Source organism: Palaemon carinicauda, chromosome 30 (assembly GCF_036898095.1).
Source record: "Palaemon carinicauda isolate YSFRI2023 chromosome 30, ASM3689809v2, whole genome shotgun sequence".
Taxonomy (NCBI): domain Eukaryota; kingdom Metazoa; phylum Arthropoda; class Malacostraca; order Decapoda; family Palaemonidae; genus Palaemon; species Palaemon carinicauda.
In genome coordinates, this window is record NC_090754.1 from 33,529,504 (window position 1) to 33,554,051 (window position 24,548).

At 42.7% G+C, this 24,548-nt stretch overlaps 1 protein-coding gene across 1 annotated transcript in view; it reads left to right on the forward strand.

The window, feature by feature from the left end:
* The window catches only part of LOC137622982 (lysine-specific histone demethylase 1A-like), a 137,651-nt gene that overhangs the window by 60,571 nt on the left and 52,532 nt on the right, over positions 1-24,548 (forward strand). The window contains exons 5-6 of the mRNA XM_068353593.1: positions 20,033-20,149; positions 20,680-20,856. Coding sequence (XP_068209694.1) covers positions 20,033-20,149; positions 20,680-20,856 — 294 coding nt within the window. The remainder of the gene's footprint in view (positions 1-20,032; positions 20,150-20,679; positions 20,857-24,548) is intronic.

A 24,548-nucleotide genomic window follows, 5' to 3' on the forward strand; every position in this document is an offset into this window, starting at 1 on the left:
CGTTCTTTTAACTTGAGCCTACCTTCGTTAAAATTCTGGTAGTTCAGACTATTATTTTATATTTTTGTGTGTATTATTGTGTTCTTTGTCAGTCTTATGACAGGGAATTTGCTCTTTTGTACTGTATTTTATTCTGTTATCTTTTACCATTATATTGGTTTGTGGCTCCATTGTGTGACTAGCTTAAGTTTGTGTTTCCTAAAATTTTCAATTCAATAAAACTTCCTAAAATTCATATGCTATTCATTCTTATAAAGTAAAGCTTGGTCTTGAGAAAAATTAATTTTTTATGAAGATGCATCTAAAAACCCTTGTGGAGAAAAGATTTTTTGTATAAAGAGTGCTATCCCCCAACTGCTGCCATCTTGATTTTCATTCCTCCCGGCTGTAAACGAGTGAAGCCTTGTTTAATTTTACTGAGGTACACTACTGTATATTCAAAGTGCTAACTACAAAGCTAGGTGTTTTTATCAGTTCACCTGTATGCTATGATAGAAAATATAGCTCTTATAATGAGTGTGTGTGCAGATTTTAAAGTGAATATGCTAACTTCTGTGACTGCGGCTGTCTCAGTGTGGTTGATTTTATAAAGCACCTTTTCTATTCTAATTTTGTTCTTTTCAACAGTACGAGAATTTGCCAGTAATTCCACTGTTCTTATTTTTAGAGAGGACATGTATATTCGTCAGTTAAGGAGTTGAGTCTATTATTTTAAAAAGTTTACATATTGACATTCGTTTATGCACTAAATCAAGGGGCACACCAGGTTTATGTGATCTTTTTCTTGTCATATTCAGTTAGTGAAGTTATAATGCAATGTGTTTCAAGCAGCAAGGTATGTCTACTCATCATCAGGCTTGAAGCGTAATTGATAGTTAGTTGAGGTCTTCGTGGCTGTATTTATTTGAATCTGGGTTAGTCTTATTCTCGGCGTGGAATTTTCATTGGATGAGAATGCCCTGAGGATGAAGGGGGTAGCTATATGGGGAGGCACTCTGTGGGGCAGGTGATTGGGTCGTCAGTGAATCATGTGTTTGAGGTTCCCAGTTAGAAGAATCTGTTCGTTGAACAGCTGTGGCGCTCGCTGGGAGAGGCTTCATTCCAGGCAAGCTGCTGCTCTGCTCTTTGATGCTATTGTCGTTGGTGTCATCATGATTGGTATGTCATATCGCAGTCGGGGAGTGGCACTCTTTTGGCAGGTAGGTAAAAAAAATATTTCCTGCGTGGGGTTAAGGATAGGTTTCACCTGCTGGATTAGCAGGGCCTCCAGAATTCCAAATCTCCTGTTGTCATGGGCACTGCCAATGATTTCCGTATTTTATTTTTCACATATTGTAGCAAAATTGACCTATTAAGAGTTTGTTAAAATGTACTTTAATGGAACTTTGCTATATGTGACAGGACAGGCGTTTAGGGAGCCGTATGGTGGTCATTCCCATGTAGTATCACACACACACAGCTATAGATAGAAAGAGGGAGAGCGAGAGCTGGAGAGTTAGAGCTAAAGAGAGAGAGAAAGAAGTGTGTGTGTGCACATGTGTGCTGTAGAAAAAAAATTTAGGAAAATACAAATTATTTATTTTTTTTTTTTATTGTAATTTGCATTATTTTGTTATTGATTATTTTTGTTAGTAATTTGTCAAACTCCAGTCCTTCATTCTCAAAATTTCTTTCTTCATATTCTTAGCAGGTAGCTGGCAGCAATCCCTACACCCAGTAGGGTTTTAGAAATTTGTTTTAGAGATCAGGTTCCTTGATTTAGAAATAGTAAGAATCCTGCAAACGACAGAACCCAGTGTTGAGGCACTTAGTTTTATTTGCTTATGCAACCAGATGACTCAGTCATCTTCTAGACTGCAGTTGTGGGTAATCTTTTTAAAATGTGATGTTTATTGCATTATCAATCTTAACACTGATAGTTGTGTTCCCATCACATTTTCTGCCTCTTATCAGGTATTGTTTTATAATGTCAATGTAAATGCTGTAGTATGTTACCTGGGCAACTTTTAAGTTAGGTGCATTGGTTAATTCTCTTATTACTATTATTCATTAAGTTTATTAGGAAGATATATTCATCACATTTACCTGTTTGACTAATGTCTGTCAACCTATAATATTAAGGGCAACCTTTTGGAGATTAGAGCTACAGGAAGAAATTACTCCATAGGAAAAGGTATTTGTGATGGCAAGGAAGTCTCCCAGTAGACATTTTAAATAATATGGGAAGTGACTTGTCAGGGGTTGCCAGGTGAAGGTTATATTGGTGTTTGACGGGTAGTGTAAAGATTGAAAGTTTGTGATCAGACAATGTGTTAATTTTTGTGTGCAAAACCTACGGCAAAAACTTAATTACCTTGTTAAACCTGACCTAAGTTCTGTATTTTATGGAAACATCAGCTCTTGTGTAGCTACTAGTGTGTGTGGTCAGTCTTATCCCTGACCGACCTTTCCCCGTCATAGTGTTATTGCCTCTTTTCATCAGTGACACAATTGTTCCAGTATTAGGGTCAAATATACGTCCCCAGAAACAAAGGACCTTATGGTGATAGGCAAACAAGTTTCAGCCGAAGGCAAACTGTAAGTAATGTCAATGTCTAAACCCGCTGTCTGGGTATGCAGATCATGGTCTATAATGTTGCGGGGTTCTCCTTAGCTTGAATCTTTTTTATGTCCACCTTTACCGAAGAGGCTTTGTCGTGATGTTAACGCTTACAGTATAGGTTTTGCATCTTGAACCCGATAGGATGGTAATTTGAAAGTCTTGGGTATTTTATATTGTTTTTTTAATGTGACTTTTTGAATAACCAGTTCCTGGTGTCTTTGTATAATTATGAGTGTCCAGCATGTGAATGGTTTATTTTTCTCAAATAATTCTTTTAGTTAGTGTAGGACCGAAATGTAGAGAGATACTAGTTTTTTCCTTAAAAAGTAAATTATGGTATTGAAATTGTAGTTTTCTCACTCAAGTGTTTTTGTCAATCTACATAATATTGCATTTTAGCAATAAAATTCTTCTTAATAATTTTTTTTTCAATACACTTCCTCACAGAGGGTGTTTTACATTCCAGCCTTTAATAGTACTTTTAGTGTTGCTTTTTATGTCCTTTTCTAATGTTTAATTATCTGAGGTTCTAGCTGGATCCCCTTGCTCTGTATAAAATCAAGGGGTGGTGCCCAATGCCTAGTTCTTCTTGACTGTTTATCTTTCGCCCAGATTTTTGGGTATTCCACCATATTGTTTTAGTGTAGTGAAAACTTGGATTATGGTTGGCATTCGGACACTAGGCAGTCTATGTGCTACGTCTTGCCGCAGTCCGCAAACCACTACAGTGCGTGCGTTTTACAAGGGTTTTTATTCTAGTGCTGAACTTTCAGTCTTGGGAAAGCCCAGATCTCAGGATGTTAGAGGTTTAAGTACCTCTCTAGCCTTTGAAAAGAACATGTCTGTTGCTCAGGTACTTAGGGCAGGGACTTGGTCTAATCAGTTGACGTTCACCGCTCACTACCTCAACTTTTTAGTTCATTGGGAGAGACTCGATTTGCTCTTGGGGAGAGCAATTTAATTTAAATGTTTAGAGAATTTCTATGATCTTGTCTAACTTATTCTTGAACTCGTTTACTGTGTTACTGTTTACTACATCCGCTGCAAGTTTGATCCATGTACTTGCTATTTTGTTTTTAAAGAAATTACCACATTGAGTGTTGTATCTTGTGAAAACTTGGATTGTGGTTGGCCTTCGGACACTAGGAAGTTGGAGAGCTACGTATGGGCGCAGTCCGAAAGCCACTATAGTGCGTATGTGCATTTTACAAGGATTTTGGATGTCTCAAAGACATTTTAGTTCATCGGAAGAGACTCCATTTGCTCTTGGGTAGACCGACTTAGTTTAAATGTTTAGAGTTTTTATGATCTTTTAACTTATTCTTGAACTTGTTACTGCTTACTACAGCCGCTGAAAGTCTGATCCATGGGCTTGCTATTTTGTATTTAAAGAAATTACCACATTGAGTGTTTTATCTTATCAAGTTCCAGTTTTTATCTGTTACATTTGTACTGATTTGTGCAGAATAGTGTGAATAGATTGTTGTAATCTACATTGGTATTCTTTTAAGAATTTTGAATGCCTCTATTAACTGTCCCCTTAGTCATCAAGTTTGTAGATCAAATAAGTTTAAGTGTTCCATCTTCCGTCTGTATCCAAATTGTCTTAGTTTGGTGGCCCTAGTTTGTACTGCTTCCAGTCTATCTATATCCTTCTGAATACTTTGAGCCCAGAATTGGACTCCATATTCTAGATGGGGTCTTATCAGTACAGCTGTAGTGTAGTGTCTTTGTTTCTGTAATTGAATTGTCTCTTTATGTAACCTATTAGCTTTTGTGCTTTCTTTTCAGCTTTTATACTCTGGTGAACTTCAAATCTTTCCTAATAATAATGCTGAAATCTTCCTACTGGTCCACACTTTTTCAGTACCCAGCAGTGAGTAATTTGTTTGTGGGTTACTATAATCTATGTGCATAACTTTGCATTTCCCATAGTTGAAAGGCATTTGCCATTTTATGGACCATTCTCGTAATTTAATTAGATCCTCTCATAAAGATTCTACGTCTTCTGAGTTTGCAGCATTCATGTCTAGTTCATTATCATTGGCATTTGGGTATTCTACTAGTTAATCCTAAGAGTACTGTATGTTGTCAATGTAAATCAGAAATAGTAATGGTCCAAGGATGGATCCTTGAGGTATTCTGCTTGTAACAGCTGCCCACTCTGAGGCTTCTCCATTGATTACAACTCTCTGTTTTTAGTTTGTCAGCCAACCTTCGATCCAATCAGCTGGGTCATCAATGATGCCTAGTGTTCTAGTTTTAACCCTTAATTTTTAATGAGGGACTTTGTCAAAAGCCTTTTGAAAGCCTAGGTATATGATATATATTGCTCTGCTTTTATCATAAATGCTAAACATGTTGTCAGAAAATTGCAACAGATTTGTCACACAGGATCTCTCTTGGCTGAAACCATATTGGCTGTCTATCAGAAAATTGTTTTTCAATATTAAACTTACCCGATAATCATGTAGCTGTCAACTCCGTTGCCCGACAGAATTCTATGGAGGGATACGCCAGCTATCACAATACTAGAAGGGGGTGTACTTACCAGCGCCACCTGTGGCCAGGTACTCAAGTACTTCTTGTTGACACCTCCTCAATTATTCCTCTGTCGTGCTTCCGGCAAGACGTTCTGGGATATGCTTATGATCTTCGAGTTTGTTCACGGCTAATTGGTGAAGTATTCTCTCAGATTTCGGCTGTCGCTTTACTGGAAACCTTCTTATATTAGCTAGATAGCTTTTATATAGTCCTGATATACGGTTAACGATCTTTTGCTTGATTTTGGAAACCCCTTTGGCTAACTCTTTGGATTCAAGATGTCTGACATTTCGCAAGCCCCCTCCCATAGACGATGTAGGTCTTGCAATAGGCGTATTCCGAAGGCCTCGGTAGATCCTCACACCGCTTGTTCTGACTGTAGGGACAGACCCTGTCAGTTAGAAAATCGATGTGAGGAATGCGCCGGACTTTCGGAACTGGAATTTGTCCGTCTTTTAAAATATTCAACTAAGTTAGAGAGAGGTAGAGTTAGGAGGAGTTCTTCTCACTCTTCACTGTTTTCCTCACCTCATGATCCCCTACCTTTTCCTACCCCTGTAGTGGCTACCCCCGAACCTACTGTTTGCCCTCCGCCTGATATGTCTGTTGTTTTGCGTGCTATTCAGGCCTTAGGCGATAAAGTAGAGTCGGTGGTAAGTGACCATAAGTCTCTGATGGCCGAAGTTAAGGAACTTAAGGTCAAGTGTGCAGTGGGTGGAATTAGTGCCAGTGCTGTGACGAGTGCTAGTGTCAGTGCAGTGCCAAGTGCTAGTGTCAGTGCCAGTGTGGTGCGTGAGGATACTTCTGTGCGAGCCAGTCGTCCTCCCAGTCCGGGACCTCTTGCAAGCTCCCAAGCCCAGGGGAGAAGCAATGTCGAAGGGCATAAGGGTTCGGCAGGCCTTGTTAGGCGCACAGAAGTATCCTCGGTGGTTGCGGGCGTGTCTTCCAAAGACCGTCACTCCCACCTGCAGACGATTGAGCCCGTCTTTTTCTCGTCCGCTGATCATCTGTCAGGGAAGAAACGTTGGTCTCAGGTCTCGAGACCACTTAAACGCAGAGTCCAGTCCGCGAGTGCTCAGCCAGGTTGCAGTCATTGGCTCAGCTCTGACTCGCCGCAGTCATCTGTCGACTGCACTCCGCCCAAGAGGAGTAAGGTTCTGCCACAACAGAGCTCGACTGTTAAGGCTTTACCTCAGCCTACTGTAGTTTCTGCCGACCCTAAGTGGACTCTACTATAGTCCATGCAAGCACAGCTTTCGGACTTGATGCGTGAGTGTCGGGCTGAGAGTGTTGCGCCTCCGCCTCCGCCTACACTCGCTCCGCCTGCGTTCGCTCCGCCTACGCTCGCTCCGCCTGCGCTTGCTCCGCCTGATCGCAGTACCACCTGCCAGGCGTACGATGTTGAGCCACAGTCTGAGTTTGCTGTTCCCAGTGGTGTTCAGCCTCCGCCTTCTTTAAGGCAACCTTTGCTATGGGATCAGGAGGATTATACCTCTCTTCCTCCGCCTCCCCTTGCTGCTCCACCAGTGGTGCAACTCTCGGCTGAGGTACAACAACCTCTCCCGTGCATGAGTCAGTCTCCTCAGCTCTCGCTGCAGCGAGCTCAACCATCCACAAGGCAAGCTCCACTACACCTTGGCCTTGCGCCTCAGGAGCCTCAGCTTGCGAGACATTTACCTTGTTCTGCGCAACCTCCACCTCATCACGCTCCGCTCACACCACAGGAACAGGAACTTGCTACTCCGCTTCCACCAACCGCTCAGCAAGCGCAACTCTTGGGTTCAACCTCTCATGCTAGGAGTCAGCCTCCTCCACCCATGCGCCTTCCTTCTGCTTTGTCTGTTATTCAGCCTTTGCAGTCTGAGCCTCAGGTTCTCCCTCAACAGTTACTTGAAGAGGAAACCACTAATATTGTTCCTACTCGTTCTGACTCTGCTGTTCAGCATTCTTGTCCAATATCTTCGCTACACTCTGGTGATGAGGCGTCTGATGATGAGGAGGCACACCTGGATCCCTCGTCAGACGTGGATGAATCCAAGCCTTCTCCACAGTCTATTGACTTTCGTAAGGTCTTGGCTCTGCTTAGGGAGGTTTACCCAGACCACTTTGTCTCTGCTATTCCCCGCTCTCCGCCATCTGAGTTTTCGCTGGGCGTACAACAAGCTAAGTCCTCCTATACTAAGCTAGTCCTAGCAAGGTCCTCTAAGAGAGCATTAAGGATCTTAGGGGAGTGGCTGCAGACTAAGCAACACCTTGGCAAAACTTCTTTCATGTTCCCGCCGACTAAGCTCACTTCGAAAGCGAGCGTTTGGTATGCCACAGGAGAAGCACCAGGCTTGGGAGTACCTGCCTCTGCCCAGGCTGACTTCTCAAGTCTGGTAGACTCGCCTCGGAGAACTGCAATGAGGCGTTCTAAGGTTTGCTGGACCTTCTCAGACCTGGATCACTTACTGAAAGGACTGTTTAGAGCATTTGAGATGTTCAACTTTCTTGACTGGTGCCTGGGGGCCCTCAGCAAGAAGACCTCTCCTGCGGACAAGGATTCTGCCATGCTATTAATGTCCTGCATGGATAAGGCCATTAGGGATGGATCGGGTGAGCTTGCGTCGATGTTTGTATCAGGGGTTTTGAAGAAAAGGGAACAGCTGTGTACCTTCCTTTCCTCCAGCATTACACCTTGCCAAAGGTCACAACTCCTTTTTGCTCCGCTCTCGAAGTTCCTCTTCCCCGAAGAGCTGGTTAAGGACTTGTCTGCTGCCCTGATACAAAAGGACACACACGATCTTGTAGCCTCATCGGCTCGTAAGTCTAAGGTTGCTACCTCAGTCCCCAAGACTTATCGCTCCCCAGTGGTTGATACCCCTGCTACGAGGTTCATACCGCCCTTTCGTGGTAGAGCCCCCAGCCGAGGAAGCTCCCGTCCAGACTCTTACAGGAGCAAGTCCAGGAAAGGCTGCAGGACATCTAAGGGAAAAAAACTGACTCTCCGCATCTCCAGACAGCAGTAGGAGCCAGACTCAAGATCTTCTGGCGAGCCTGGGAGAAGAGAGGTGCAGACGCCCAGTCTGTCAGTTGGCTGAGGAACGGTTACAGGATTCCATTCTGCCTCAAACCACCTCTGACCACATCGCCCATCAACCTCTCTCCCAACTACAAAGAAGAGGACAAGAGGCTAGCATTGCACCAGGAGGTGTCGCTACTTGTACAGAAGAAGGCAGTGGTTATAGTCCGGGACCATCAATCCCCGGGCTTCTACAACCGTCTCTTTCTTGTGGCCAAGAAGACAGGGGGTTGGAGACCGGTGCTGGACGTCAGCGCGCTCAACGCGTATGTCACCAAGCAGACGTTCACGATGGAGACGACGAAGTCGGTCTTAGCAGCGGTCAGGCAGGAGGACTGGATGGTCTCGTTGGACTTGAAAGATGCCTACTTTCACGTTCCTATTCATCCAGACTCCCAACCTTTCCTGAGATTCGTTTTCGGAAAGGTTGTCTACCAATTCCAAGCCCTGTGTTTTGGCCTAAGCACAGCTCCTATGGTCTTTACTCATCTGATGAGGAATATAGCAAAATTCCTACACTTATCGGACATCAGAGCCTCCCTCTACTTAGACGACTGGCTGTTGAGAGCCTCCACGAGTCGTCGCTGTCTGGAGAATCTCAATTGGACTTTAGACTTAATCAGAGAACTGGGTCTATTAGTCAACATAGAAAAGTCTCAACTCATTCCCTCCCAATCCATTGTGTACCTGGGAATGGAGATTCGGAGTCAGGATTTTCGGGCTTTGCCATCGGCCCCCAGGATAAGCCAAGCCCTAGAGTGCATCATGAGCATGCTGAAGAGGAGCAGTTGCTCGGTAAGACAGTGGATGAGTCTCACAGGGACCCTTTCATCACTGGCCCTGTTCGTCGAGCTAGGGAGACTCCACCTCCGCCCTCTTCAATTCCATCTTGCAGCTCATTGGGACAAGGGTTCGACTCTCGAAGCAGTCTCTATCCCAATCACCCAAGAGATGAAGACCACTCTCCTGTGGTGGAAGCACAACCTCCTTCTCAGGGAGGGTCTATCGTTGGCTATTCAGACCCCCAATCTTCATCTCTTCTCAGATGCATCGGACTCGGGCTGGGGTGCGACCTTGAACGGACGGGAATGCTCGGGAACGTGGAACGAAGAACAGGGATTACTCCACATCAACTGCAAGGAGCTACTAGCAGTTCATTTAGCCCTGTTGAACTTCAAGTCCCTCCTGCTAGGCAAAGTGGTGGAGGTGAACTCAGACAATACCACAGCCTTGGCTTACATCTCCAAGCAAGGAGGGACCCATTCGAGGAGCCTATACGAGATCGCAAGGGACCTCCTCATTTGGTCAAGAGGTCTAAACCTCACTCTGGTCACGAGGTTCATTCAGGGCGATATGAACGTCTCGGCAGATCGCCTAAGCAGAAGGAATCAGGTCATTCCCACGGAATGGACCCTCCACAAGAGTGTGTGCAACAGACTTTGGACCTTGTGGGGTCAACCTACCATAGATCTGTTTGCCACCTCCATAACCAAGAGACTTCCGCTGTACTGTTCCCCTGTTCCAGACCCTGCAGCAGTTCATGTGGATGCTTTTCTACTGAACTGGTCCCATCTCGACCTGTACGCATTCCCACCGTTCAAGATAATAAACAAAGTTCTGCAGAAATTTCATCTCGCACGAAGGGACACGGCTGACGCTGGTTGCTCCCCTTTGGCCTGCAAGAGAATGGTTCACAGAGGTACTTCAATGGCTAGTCGACATCCCCAGGACTCTACCTCTAAGAGTGGACCTTCTACGTCAACCTCATGTAGACAGGTTGCACCCAAACCTCCTCGCTCTTTGGCTGACTGCCTTCAGACTGTCGAAAGATTCGCTAGAGCTAGAGGCTTTTCGAAGGAGGCAGCCAGTGCGATTGCCAGAGCGAGAAGGGTTTCCACTCGTAGAGTCTACCAGTCTAAGTGGGAGGTCTTCCGAAGCTGGTGTAGAGCCAATTCAATATCCTCTACCAATACCTCTGTGACCCAAATAGCTGACTTCCTTCTACATCTTAGGAATGAGAGATCCCTTTCAGCCCCTACGATTAAAGGGTATAGGAGTATGTTGGCTTCAGTTCTCCGCCACAGAGGTTTGGACCTTTCTTCCAACAAGGACCTTCAAGACATTCTTAAGTCTTTTGAGACGTCTAAAGAGCGTCGTCTTTCCACTCCAGGCTGGAACCTAGACGTAGTCTTAAGGTTCCTTATGTCACCTAGGTTCGAACCTCTCCAGTCAGCTTCCTTCAAGGACCTTACCCTCAAGACTCTTTTTCTCGTCTGCCTTGCAACAGCTAAGAGAGTCAGTGAGGTTCATGCCTTCAGCAAGAACATTGGTTTCACGACCGAATCTGCAACATGTTCTTTTCAGCTCGGATTCCTAGCAAAGAACGAACTTCCTTCACGTCCTTGGCCTAGATTGTTTGAAATACCTAGCCTCTCCAACATGGTAGGTAACGAACTAGAGAGAGTTCTTTGCCCTGTCAGAGCTCTCAAATTTTATCTTAAGAGGTCTAAACCTCTTCGAGGACAGTCAGAAGCCTTATGGTGTGCCATCAAGAAACCTTCGAGGCCCATGTCCAAGAATGGGGTTTCATATTATATAAGGCTTCTGATTAGAGAAGCCCACTCTCACTTAAAGGAGGAAGACCTTGCATTGCTGAAGGTAAGGACCCACGAAGTAAGAGCCGTAGCTACTTCGATGGCCTTTAATAAAAACCGTTCTCTGCAGAGCATAATGGATGCAACCTATTGGAGGAGCAAGTCAGTGTTTGCATCATTTTATCTTAAAGATGTCCAGTCTCTTTACGAGAACTGCTACACCCTGGGACCATTCGTAGCAGCGAGTGCAGTAGTAGGTGAGAGCTCAGCCACTACATTCCCTTAATCCCATAACCTTTTTTAACCTTTCTCTTGAATGCTTTTATTGTTGTTTTTATGGTTGTTACGGTAGGCTAAGAAGCCTTCCGCATCCTTTTGATTTGGCGGGTGGTCTATTCATTCTTGAGAAGTGCCTGGGTTAGAGGTTTTGTAGAGGTCCTTTAGTAGGGGTTGCAACCCCATATACTTTGGCACCTTTGGGTTGATTCAGCCTCCAAGAGGAACGCTGCGCTCAGTAAGGAAGACGAACTTAAAAAAGAGGCAGAGTAACGGTTCAATTCGACTTCCTTACCAGGTACTTATTATTTCATTGTTATTTGAGATAACTGTTATATGAAATATGGGATACTTAGCTATCCTTTAATCTTGTACACTGGTTTTCACCCACCCCCCTGGGTGTGAATCAGCTACATGATTATCGGGTAAGTTTAATATTGAAAAATGTTATTTTTATTAGTAAAATAAATTTTTGAATATACTTACCCGATAATCATGATTTAATCGACCCTCCCTTCCTCCCCATAGAGAACCAGTGGACCGAGGAATAATTGAGGAGGTGTCAACAAGAAGTACTTGAGTACCTGGCCACAGGTGGCGCTGGTAAGTACACCCCCTTCTAGTATTGTGATAGCTGGCGTATCCCTCCATAGAATTCTGTCGGGCAACGGAGTTGACAGCTACATGATTATCGGGTAAGTATATTCAAAAATTTATTTTACTAATAAAAATAACATTTTTCTCTGTGTGTTCTACTATTGAATCTCCTATAATTTATTAAAAAATGTTGCAAGGCTCTGAAGTTAAACACAGATTTGTATTTGCCAGGTTGTTCTTTTTGTCCCTTCTTATAAATTGGAGGTACATTGCCTTGTTCCCATCCTTGTGGTGCTTTTCCTTTTTTGGCTCTCTTCTGGAACAATTTTTTATAAAAGTGTGGGGTTACTTCCTCTAGTTCTATGATCTCTCGGGGATGAATATCATCTGGACCTGGTGTCTTAGACTTATTGAGTCCATTTATTTTGTTTTTGACATTTTTCATTGTAAAGGTGATTTTGGTTAGTGGTTATGGCCCTTCATATTTGATAGCTGGGACGGGAGCTTGATCTAGTAAAGTCTCGTGTTTGGCCTCTTGCTTTCAAGAGGAATCTAGCAGTTAGACAGATGTTAAAGGTTGGGGTGTTAACACACCAGACCACCTTGACAACCTTTAATATACAGGAGTGTACCCTCAAGTCTCTTAATGCCTTTGTGCTTATTGTTGTGGTGGCTGTTCAAATAGCTGTGTAGCAAGCTCAGCTCCTATGGGGGACAGTAAGCATGTAGTCTATGGTAACATATAGATGTAAGTCTATAATCAAGGAAGAATGGCTGGCTGTTCTTCTTTGTTTCTTCCCCTCTTCTGGGGACAAAGGGGTCAAAGCATTACTTGCAAGATCTGACGTTGGTAAATTACAGTTTTGAGCTCCGTTCCTTAGAATTTAGAGAACTGTCTCCCCCATTCTCCCTGGATGAGAGGGAAGAGGGTGGAATATATATCCAAACTGTTGATCGGTTTATACTAGGTATATTAATCTGGACAGCTATCCCCCTTTGGGAAGGGATCCCTCATTAGACCACGTACCAATCTTCGTGGACAGGCTTGGCACTTCAGCTTATTCATCCCTATGATAGACAGATAGGAGATTGCTGAAGTCATCTCCTTTGCTCCTGCATGGGACCAGGTAGATTGACATTTCCAGGGAAGAAAAAGAATCAACCAGTTCAGTTCTAGGGAGCTTGTGACCCACCTATCAGCGAGTCTTCTTATTTAAAGAATGAAAGCTTTGTATACTCTTAGGAGCAAATGATAAATTTTAAAAGTAATTTTTATTTTTAATAGCTATACGAACAAGAGTACTTTTAAAGCTAGACTTTCCACCTCAACCACCCATCTCAGTCCAGAGCCGAAAGGTCATAAGTGAAGAGCTTCTGATAGGTGGGGTAGCAGGGCTTCTCACTAGTGCTCACCACCTGTTGTTAATAATTTCAACAGCCGTTCCTATTTGCACTAAAAAACACACCCCTACTTAAAAGACTCATGTTTGTATAGCTAGGAAAAATTTAAATTTTAAAATGTTATATTTATATACCTTAAATAATGTTTTATTCAAACAAAACTGATTTACTATTACATTATTTAAATAAGAACAATCAGTTTTCAATATTAAACTTACCCGATGATCATGTAGCTGTCAACTCTGTTGCCCGACAGAAATCTACGGTCGGGATACGCCAGCGATCGCTATACAGGTGGGGGTGTACACAACAGCGCCATCTGTGAGTAGGTACTCAAGTACTTCTTGTCAACAAGAACTCAATTTTTCCTCTGTCGTGCCACCGGCAAGACCTACTTGGATACGCTGTTGATTCTGGAGTTATTGTTCACGATTTGGTGATGTATTTGCTCTAGAGTTTAGCCTTCGCTATTCAGGAAGCTTTATCATTAGCTTAGCAAGCTTTTGGAATTAATTTGATTTAATTATGGTGACGAAGAGAGTATGGACTCTCTTTCACTTTTAAATGGCCGACCCTTCCCTTAGACGGAAGTGTTGGTGTCGAAGAGAGTATAGACTCTCTTTCACTTTTTATGACCGACCCTTCCCTTAGACGGAAGTGTGTTTAGGTTTTTGGTAATTTTGCTTAACAAAGTTATAGATTTAGTTTATATCTCTCCGCCATTTATAGGCCTCTTCGATTAACTTTCCATTTATTATAAACTTATAAAACTTAAATTTTATGTTTGTTTATATGCGACCTTTCCTAATAGTAGGCGGTCCTTACTTGGAACCGAAGTTAATTAACATTGAGCCCGTCATCGTATTTCCTGTTAAGAATTTATGCTATTTTAATTTTAATGTTTTTGAAAGAATTTCTTTGATAGTCTCGTACTGTTTTCAAAGATGAACTAACGTTTAGTTTAGTCTCCGCAGTTGTTGACGTTCAGAACGTTCAACATGCGCTCTATCGTTACGATAGAGAGAGAGTATTTCACGGTTTCACGTTGCAGTAAGAGTAAACCGATTCTAGCGTTTCGTTCATTCTTTCTTAGCTTAAATGGTTTTAATTCTAATAAAGGAACTTTTTATTTGGGAAACCTTTCAGTTTTTTTCCTTTAACAAATAATATGTTTTAACGATATATAATTGGGCTCATCTCTCAGGTTCTAAGTCAAGAGAGAGAGATAGAGACGGAGGGAGAGAGAGGAGAATAAACGTTTCGTCCAAGCGGGTAACGTTGTTCTCGTTTTTTACTCTTCTCCCTAGTCGCTATAGGGGAAGAAGGTAAAACGTTTCTAGAGTTTTATTCTTGTTCCCAGGCTTTATGCGGTGAGAGATTTTAAACGTAGTTTATTTGATCTAGTGTTTAGTCTCTTTTCCAGCCACTGAATTCTTTATCTTTCATTATGTTTTTCTGTTACATTGTAAAACTGTTTTCGCAATTACTACCTTTTAATGAAGGATAGGATTGCGTGTTTCAGGTACAAACCACTTAAAGTTTCGAGTTCAGTGAAATAAGTGCAAACAGAAAATCAAAAGTGATAAAGTGATATGCGCAAAGTGTTACAGTGTTGCGTTCGAGGGTTCGTTTGTTCGTGCCAGTTGTTCATCTTGTCCGATACCTCTTACAAGCTCCCAAGCCCAGGGGAGAAGTAATGTCGAAGGACTTATGGGTTCCACAGGTCTTGATCGACGAACAAACGTTTCCCTCCATGGTTTCGGGTGTATCTACACACGTTGCCGACGTGATCACCCCACCCACACTAAGACGAGAGAGCCCATTTATTCCTCGTCTGCGGAAGAGGTTTCTCGCAGAAACCATGGACCAAATCTTGCAGCTTTTAAGTGCAAGTCGGTCCCTTCCGCGCAAGTCCAACGGCCTAGGTGTAGCCACTGGGTCAGTTCGGACTCGCTGCAGTACGACAACTGCACACCTCCCAAGAGAGGCAAGGTGGTACCGCAACAGGCAGTAACTCCGTCTGTTGCCGCACCAGCTGTTTTAGACCCTCAGTCACAACGGACAGTAGCTCCGTTTGTTGTTGTCTTTCATAGACCCTAGTGGTCCATGCTGCAGACTATACAGTCTCAGCTTGCTCCTTCATGCAGGAGTATCGTGCTGGAAGGTTGACAATGCACCTGTTAACCTACAACCCGCCGAGGTTGTGCGCTCAGCAGATACTGCGGCTGCCTGCTCCCACACTCCACCTGTGAGAGCTCCACCACCGATGCGCAGTCCACCCTGCCAGACGCATGTTCTTGCTGCACCATCTGCTAACATGCGTGAGCTACCGCATCAGCAGTGGGAAGGTTCTGTAGAGCTGCCGGGTTCCAGCACTATGCGGCATTCTCCGCAGCCCATGCAGCATGCTCTGCATACCTTACAGCATGCTCCGCATACCATGCAGCATGAGCCGCATACCTTACAGCATGCTCCGCATACCATACCGCATGCTCCTCAACCCACCGCAGCCCCTCCCACGCACCAGCACTCTGCTTTTGTTGTTGCCAGCTCCCACACTCCGACTGCGGAGAAGGTTGACGATGCACCCGTGGGCCTACACCTCCCACGGTTGTGCGCCCGGCATGGCTTCCTGCTCTCACACTCTTGTTGTGAGAGCTCCTCCACCCATGCACAGTCAACCCTGCCAGATGTATGACGACTCCCACACACAGAGCACTCCGTTGCCGTGCGTGAGCTACCACAAGCTGCCGTGTTTTGACACGGTGTGTCAGCCTCCGCAACACACTGTGGTTACCGCCACTCGCCCGCAGCAAACTAGTCAGTCAGGAGTTGAGGCTTCCCCACACAACTTTGGTTGTTGCCAACTCACAGGCTGTCAAACAGTTACATGACGTTGCCTTCTGGTCTGCTACTTATACACCAGTGCTGTATGTCCTCACGCTCCTGTTGTGGTTGACAGTTCAGTTTTTGACAGTTCACAGACTGTCAAGCAGTTTCATAACGTTGCCTTCTGGTCTGCTGCTTTTGCACCAGTGAAACCCTCACTGAGAGAACCTAGCTTTTCTCGGATATGGTTCCTGTAGATGAGAAAGTGCTGTTCTCCCTCCTTCTGATATTCCCTTGAGGACTCTGTCATTTGGAGAGGAGCCTTAAGCTGCTTAGCCTCCTATGGACTTTTATTTAAGCATAACATGCTTCCAGGGAGGGTAATGGTTCCGCTTCAGTCGCTAACCCCGTCTGTTGCCACACCTGCTCCCATAGACCTTGGGCTTTGTTGCAAGACATGCAGTCCAAGCTTAGTCCTTGATAGAGGATTTTTTTACGGAGAAGACCCTTCTTGCCAACGACCTTCCTACCGGTTGGTTGTACGCCTTGTTGACGCTGAGGTATCCTACTCACGTCCGCCAGTTGAGATGGTTCCTCCACCGGTGCGACCCAGTGTGGGTTGCCAGTCGCACGTTGATGTTATGCTACTCTCGGAGGTGGTTGTGGACGTTCAGTGTGTCACTGGGAAGACGTTCAACAACCAGCAGAGGTGACTTGTTGTGACGCAATGCGGCTACCTCAGCAACCCGATAAGGGGTTGTCTGTACTACCCAGACAGTCTAGACAGTTTCGGGTTGTCGCTGTACTTCCTCGCTTCCCCTTGGTTGACAGTTCACAGACTGTGCAGCAGTACCATGATCTTGTGTCCGGCTCCGTCACGCATCCACCAGTGCGACCGGATTCAGCGAGTCAGACATTGCCCACTCCGTTGCCGTTTCCTCATCAGTTTCGGATGAGGAACCCTCTGATGAGGACATGGCTGAACAAGAAGATCAATCCCCAGCCCTGCTATCCATCCAGAAGATGCTGAAGAAGGAATACGGCCCTGTCAGGCTGTGGATGAGTCTGGTTAGGACACTGTCATCCGTGGTTCAATTTCTGTCACTTGGAAGACTACACCTCCGTCCTCTTCGGTTTCATCTAGCTCTTCACTGGAAAATGACAAGACGTTAGAAGCGGTCTCGATCCCGGTTTCCGGAAGATAAGTCTGGTCTAACCTGAGGAAAGGACTTTATCAACCTTTTATAGGGTCTTCCCCTGACTGTTCAGACTCCCAACCACGTTCTCTTCTCAGACGCATCGGACGTAGGCTGGGGTGCGACCTTAGGCGGTAGGGAATGCTCGGGATTATGGAACTCGCGTCAAAGGACAATGCATTTTAACTGCAAGAAGCTTCTGGCAGTACGTCTGACCTGGAAAAGCTTCAGGTCTCTCCTTCAAGACAAGTAATGGAGGTCAACACGGACAACTCCCTGCTTTGATGTTCATCTCCTAGCAAGGAAGGACCTACTCTCTGACATGGTGCGAGTTCGCTAGTGACCTCTCCTGTTCAACAGGTCTAGACTTTTCACTAGTAACAAATTTCTTCCAAGGCAACTTGAATGTCTTAGCAGTTTGTCTCAGTAGGAAGGGACAATAATTCCAACATATTGGACCCTCCACAGAGATGTATGCAAGAGACTTTGGGTCACCTGGGGCCAGCCAACCATAGATCTCTTCGCAACCTCGATGTCCAAGAGGCTCTCAATACTTTGCTCACCTATCCCGGACCCAGCAGTGGTTCTTTTAGATGCCTTTCTACTAGATTAGTCTCATCTAGATCTATATGCATTCCCTCCGTTCTAGATTGTCAACAAGGTACTGCAGAAGTTCGCCTCTCACGTTGGGACAAAGTTGACACTAGTTGCTTCCCTCTGGCCCGCGAGAGAATAACTTACCGAGGTACTTCGATGGCTTGTAGACGTTCCCAGAACTCTTCCCCTAAGGGTGGACCTGCTACGTCTGCCACGCGTAAGAAGGTACTCCAAGGCCTCCACGCTCTTCGTCTCACTGCCTTCAGAGTATCGAAAGACTCTCGAGAACTAGAGGTTTTTCGAAGGAGGCAACCAGAGCGATTGTTAGAGCAAGGAGAACATTCACCCTTAGAGTCTACCAATCGAAGTGGGGAATCTTCCTAAACTGGTGCAAGTCAGTATCCGTATCCTCGACCAGTACCTCTGTAACTCAAATAGCTGACTTCCTCTTATATCTGAGAAAAGAGCGATCTCTTTCAGCTCCCACTTTCAAGGGTTACAGAAGCATGTTGGCATCAGTCTTCCGTCACAGAGGCTTAGATCTTTTTAACAATAAAGATCTACAGGACCTCCTTAAGTCTTTTGAGACCACGAAGGAGCGTCGTTTGGTTACACCTGGTTGGAATTTAGACGTGGTTCTAAGTTTCCTTATGTTAGACAGGTTCGAACCACTTCAATCAGCCTCCCTGAAAGATCTCACCTTTAAGACTCTTTTCCTGATATGCTTTACCAGCTAAAAGAGTCAGTGAGATTCATGCCTTCAGCAAGAACATCGGATTTTCATCCGAAACGGCTACATGTTCTACATCTTGGTTTTCTAGCCAAACACGAGCTGCCTTCTCGGCCTTGACCAATATCGTTCGTTATTCCAAACTTATCGATATGGTTGGAAATGAACTAGAAAGAGTATTATGTCCTGTAGAGCTCTTAAGTTCTATTTTAAAAACCTTTACGAGGCCCGTCTGAAGCTTTATGGTGTTCAGTTAAGAATTCATCTTTGCCTATGTCAGAGAATTCTTTATCCTATTATTTTCAGACTGTTAATACGAGAAGCTCATTCCCTTCTGAATAAGGAAGACCAAGCTTGGCTGAAGGTAAGGACACACGAAGTTAGAGCTATCACAACTTCCGTGACCTTTTAATAAAATAGATCTCTGCAAAATATTTTCGACGCAACCTTTTGGAAAAGCTAGTCAGTGTTCGCATCTTTTATCTTAAGAATGTCCAGTCTCTTTACGAGAACTGCTACACTCTGGGACCATACGTAGCAACGAGTGCAGTAGTGGTGGGGGCTCCACCACTACAATTCCCTAATTCCAGAACCTTTTTAATCTTTCTCTTGAAATATTTCTGGGTTGTCCGGAAGGCTAAGAAGCCTTCCGCATCCTGGTTGATTTGGCGGGTGGTCAAATTCTTTCTTGAGAAGCGCCTAGATTAGAGGTTGTGATGAGGTCCTTTAGTATGGGTTGCAGCCCTTCATACTTCAGCACCTAGGAGTCGCTTAGCATCCTAAGAGGATCGCTAGGCTCAGTAAGGAAGACGTACTTAAAAAGGCAGAGTAATGGTTCAAGTCGACTTCCTTACCAGGTACTTATTTATTTTGTTTGTTATTTTGAATAACGGCTAAAATAAGATTCGGGATACTTAGCTTCTTTGTTAACATGTATGCTGGTCTCCACCCACCACCCTGGGTGTGAATCAGCTACATGATCATCGGGTAAGTTTAATATTGAAAAATGTTATTTTCATTAGTAAAATAAATTTTTGAATATACTTACCCGATGATCATGAAATTAAGGACCCGCCCTTCCTCCCCATAGAGAACCAGTGGACCGAGGAGAAAATTGAGTTCTTGTTGACAAGAAGTACTTGAGTACCTACTCACAGATGGCGCTGTTGTGTACACCCCCACCTGTATAGCGATCGCTGGCGTATCCCGACCGTAGATTTCTGTCGGGCAACAGAGTTGACAGCTACATGATCATCGGGTAAGTATATTCAAAAATTTATTTTACTAATGAAAATAACATATTCTAAAATTTTTACCTATATTTTACTTATAATTTATGTGGTAGAAACCTTTCATGTTTTTAAAACCTTTTCCAAAGATGGACAAGCTAATATACGTTGGGCCTATGACATTATTGATTACTGACGTGGTAGTAATGTGGTATTGTTTATAAGGAAGCCCAGCATAACTCAATGTCATATTCAGTTCTAGAGTGATATTTTATAGAAAGCTGTTATCCAGAATATAATTCAAAAGATTTTTAAACCATGTTTGTAGCATACTAAAGAGTATTCTGAATATTAATTATGTAACTTTATATCACAGCCATTGCCTCAGAAGAAATATGGAAGTGTTATTGTAATTGGCGCGGGAATCGCTGGACTTGCTGCAGCACAACAGCTTAATTCCTTTGGTTTTGAAGTCATTGTTCTGGAATCTCGGGTAGGTATTGGAAGTTCTGTGGAGAAAAAGAGTTGCCAACAGATATGTTTACTATAATTTGTAGGTGTCTCTTTATGTGAGAAAATTTGTGTGCTGGGTGTTTGGTTCTATTTGTTGTGCATAATTATCTTTATGGTCTTTAAGTATTGTAGCAATTCAAAAGAAACTTGAAAGTTTGATTTTATAATCATGTCGGGAACAAGCTCTTGTTTATCATTAATATCCTTTTTTTTTTATTTCTAAAGTTAATGTAGTTTTCATTGTGACAGTTGAGAATGTTGTTACTTTAATTTTTGATGCTACAGTTCAACAATTGAATGATTAACTGCAAATATTTGTTTTATTGAAATTTCATTATATTTGAAAGGCTGAAGTATATGTTAAGATATCTAATTACAAAAGGGCTTTCAAACTCATATAAAGTGTATGTAAAAGTATTTAGTTTATGTAAAGTTATATGTAGGATATACAGAAACTGTAGTTTTATAAAGTATATCTTTTCTCATTTTTGATAAATTATTTTCCATCAGGATCGAGTTGGTGGAAGAATTGCCACATTTCGTAAAGGGCCATACATTGCCGATCTTGGAGCAATGGTAGTTACCGGGTTAGGAGGCAATCCCATCAATGTACTTTCAAAGCAAATTAACATGGAGCTAGTTCGAATAAAACAAAAATGTCCTCTCTACGAATCCAATGGAAATACGGTAAGTTTCATTTCAGAATTTTGTGTTTTAATGTCTTATGATTGGTTCACAAGCAAATACTGAGCTGTTATCATTTGAGGTATAAATATGTTTGGAAATACCTCAATAGAAATATTAAGTGTTGTACAATATGCAGCAAAATTGGTGATACTTTTTTATTTTTGCTTCGGACAAGCGTTCTTAAGTTGCCACTTAGTATTAAATCTTAAATTTCACTTTATAATCATTTTTATGTATGAAACAATGTTGATCACTTATTATGGATCATTTAACCATTGAATAATGTTAGATCGCCAAAAAAAATTTCATGCAAAAATGATATTTCAGAGCAAAAATTAAATGTGTTACTCTAGCACGAATTCCTTTATCAGTGTAACTCCGCGAGAGTCAGTGAGACTAGACTTTGAGCTGTCTGTTTGGATAGAAGGATTCAAACTGGGAAAGATGTCGTCTAGATGGAGAACAGTTTAAGCAGAGCCCTATAGTCTAATGATAACAATTTATGCATTTGGGATATGATATCAAAGTTATTACTTATTCTTTGCTTATGTCGTTTTCTGTATAAAACAAACCTTAGTTAGGATTGTGATTTCAAAACTTACAATAAATTATTATAAGTCATAGTTTAGACTATAGTCAACGCTACTTGTATAATTCTAGTCTCACAATAGGTTTCTTCAGTTTGAGGAAAAGTTAATGAATAAATAAAAAAGGGAGGTGGTGAGTTATCTTCGCTATAAAAATACAATTAATTCTACCTTTCTATTATTTTACTTTTACTTTACTAAAGGAAGACTATGATCAGGTCAGACATATTCAGCCACACGTGTTATGTGCAGATTCTACAGAAAGACAATAGCAACGTATCCTAGATTATAATGATAATAATGATAATAGTAATAATAATTGCTATGATGATGATGATAGGATGGCTCTTGAGTTTAGGCCAATGCTATTGGCTTTATAACTCTTTGTCTTCTGCGGTTGTGCAGCTCCAACCTTCCAGACCCATGGGCCATGTTTGAAAATGCCTTTCAGCACCACGGTATCACCTGGACTTGTATATCTTTCCTCTGCCCAGCCTGATCTGCCTGTTAATTGACCGAGTGTCGATTATGTCGGGACTCAGGATGACTCCAGTGACTCCGAGATGGCCACATATCAAGTATTATACTGATCTGTTAGCCCTACTAGTCAAGGTCTTGAGAGAACTATCCTAATGGTATATACTTTTCTGTCAGCAGCATGTTCAGAGGTACCACCCATCCATGAACTTACTGGAACTTCGCAGTTGGTGGTTATCCAGCATCTCCTAATGATTACAGTAATACTGTAATCATATATACAGTGTACAGTATATTTGCACATATGTACACTATGTACTGGACACAGTAAGGTTACAGTCCAGTATTGTGCTAAGGTAAAGTTTACCTAGTCATCGTCATCTCCCAACTGATTTGTATAGCAAAAGTTGTTCCTATCTAGTAAAACTATACTGTAACCTAATACTCACTGATACTGTAGTGTATATTACTGTAATATTACTACAGTATAGCTTAACTGTACGTACTGTAAATGTTCAGTGTTTTCCTTCACACAAGTAGCCTATTCTCATTTTGGAAGAGAGAGAGATATATCAGCTGTTGAAAAGTAATTGGATGCACTGTTTTTGTTTGTTTATTTAAAAGAAACAATTATTATCTAGATATATAAGGTTTTAGTTTATAAAATAACCTGTATTTCTGTTCAAGAAAGTGTAGAGTATATAGTAACATACTACGCAAGAGACATCACATAAGAAGTTGCGTAGCGGCGTAGAATACGAGTCGTCTGAATGAATCAATAACGAAGAGGATTGTGTATACTATTTCTTAACTTATTCAAAACATCTATATATAATTGATATAGTATTTCATAAGCACCGATGTGTTATAATCTATCATAATTTTCATGTAATTTATAACTCGGTATTAGTTCTCTCTTATTCGATGTCAGGATGCCAGAAAACTTCAAATCTCTCTCTCTCTCTCTCTCTCTCTCTCTCTCTCTCTCTCTCTCTCTCTCTCTCTCTCTCTCTCTCTCTCGAAGTCTTAGGGCTAGTTTCCAGCTTTGCCAAAAGTATATTCTCTATAAAGAGCTCAAGGTTTGTAGTGTTAGGAAAAATGCAAATTACTTTCAAATTTGTACTTCAATGCTGTTACTGATACTAAAATATTTTATTTTTACAGTAATTGTTCCTTTCCTCACTGGCCTATTTTTCCCAGGTGGAGCCCTTTGGCTTATAGCAGCCTGCTTTTCCAACTAGGGTTGTAGTTTAGCTAGTAATAATAATGATAATAATAATAATAATTGATTTATCTATCTACCAAGGCACTTCCCCTAGGGTAGCAACATAAAAGAGCAAGAGAACAATAAGGGAACTTTTCTCATAGCTCCTCACAGCTTGACAAGGGATTCAGTTGAGTTTGGCTAATACTGTTACGGTGCCACAGCCCACCCTCTCCTGTTATCCACCACAAGTGAAGCTTTATATGCTTAATTCCCTACCCGTTTTCACCCTCAGTGTCGTTTCTAACCCCCATAATCCTCAGACACTTCATCTCGAACATACTCAATTTCTGTCTTTCCGTCACTTTCATTCCCCACAACTCTGAACCATACATCACAGTTGGTACATTAGTTTCCTCATACAATATTCTTTACATTCATTCCTAACCCTCTATTTTTTACCACTCTCTTCACCGCTGCCCCTAAAACTTTACATCCTTCATTCACTTCCTGATGTATATCTGCTTCCCCTCCAACTTTTGCAGCAACAACAGACCCCAAGTACTTAAACTGATCTACTTCCTCAGGTAACTCTCCATTCAACATGACATTCAGTCTAGCACCACCCTCCCATTTCCTGCATCTCATAAACTTACTCTTCCCACATTAACTCTCAATTTCCTTCTTTTCACACCCTCCCATACTCTGTCACTAATTAACCCAGGTTCTCCTCCGAGTCTGCAATCAATACCGTATCATCCGCAAGCTAACTGATTCTCCTCCCACTCATGATCCCTCGCATCTATCAGTTTCAATCCTCGACCAAGCACTCGAGCATTCACCTCTCTTGCAACTCTTATCAACAAATAAATTGAAAAACCATGGTGACATCATACATCCCTATCTCAGTCCCACTCTCACTGAAAACCACTCACTCTCTTCATTTCCTATCCTAACACACAATTTTAAATATTTAACTTAGCCGGTGAATATATAATAGCTGCAACTCTGTTGCTCGACAGACACATACATAAAAACTCGCCAGCGATCGCTATACAGGTTGCGGGTGTGCCCACCAGCGCCAACTGTCGGCCAGATACCACTCTCGATGTAAACAAAACCTCAATTTCTTCTCTGTCGACGTGTCGACAAGACGTACTTTACTCGCTGTTGAACCTGGAGTTTTTCCCATCATATTTGGTGAAGTACTTTAATTTGGTTTGAGCTTTCGCAGTACAGGTGTTTTTTCTTCAAATAAATCCTTGAACTCTTTTTTGAATCGGATTAATTGTTGATGACTTAGATCGTTTTTTGGAATTTTCCCTTGACTAATTCAAAATGGCTGACCCTTCTCAAGTTCCCAAGTTCAGAAAATGTAATGCTAGGGACTGTCATAGGCGTCTTCCAAAGGCTTCTCTCGACCC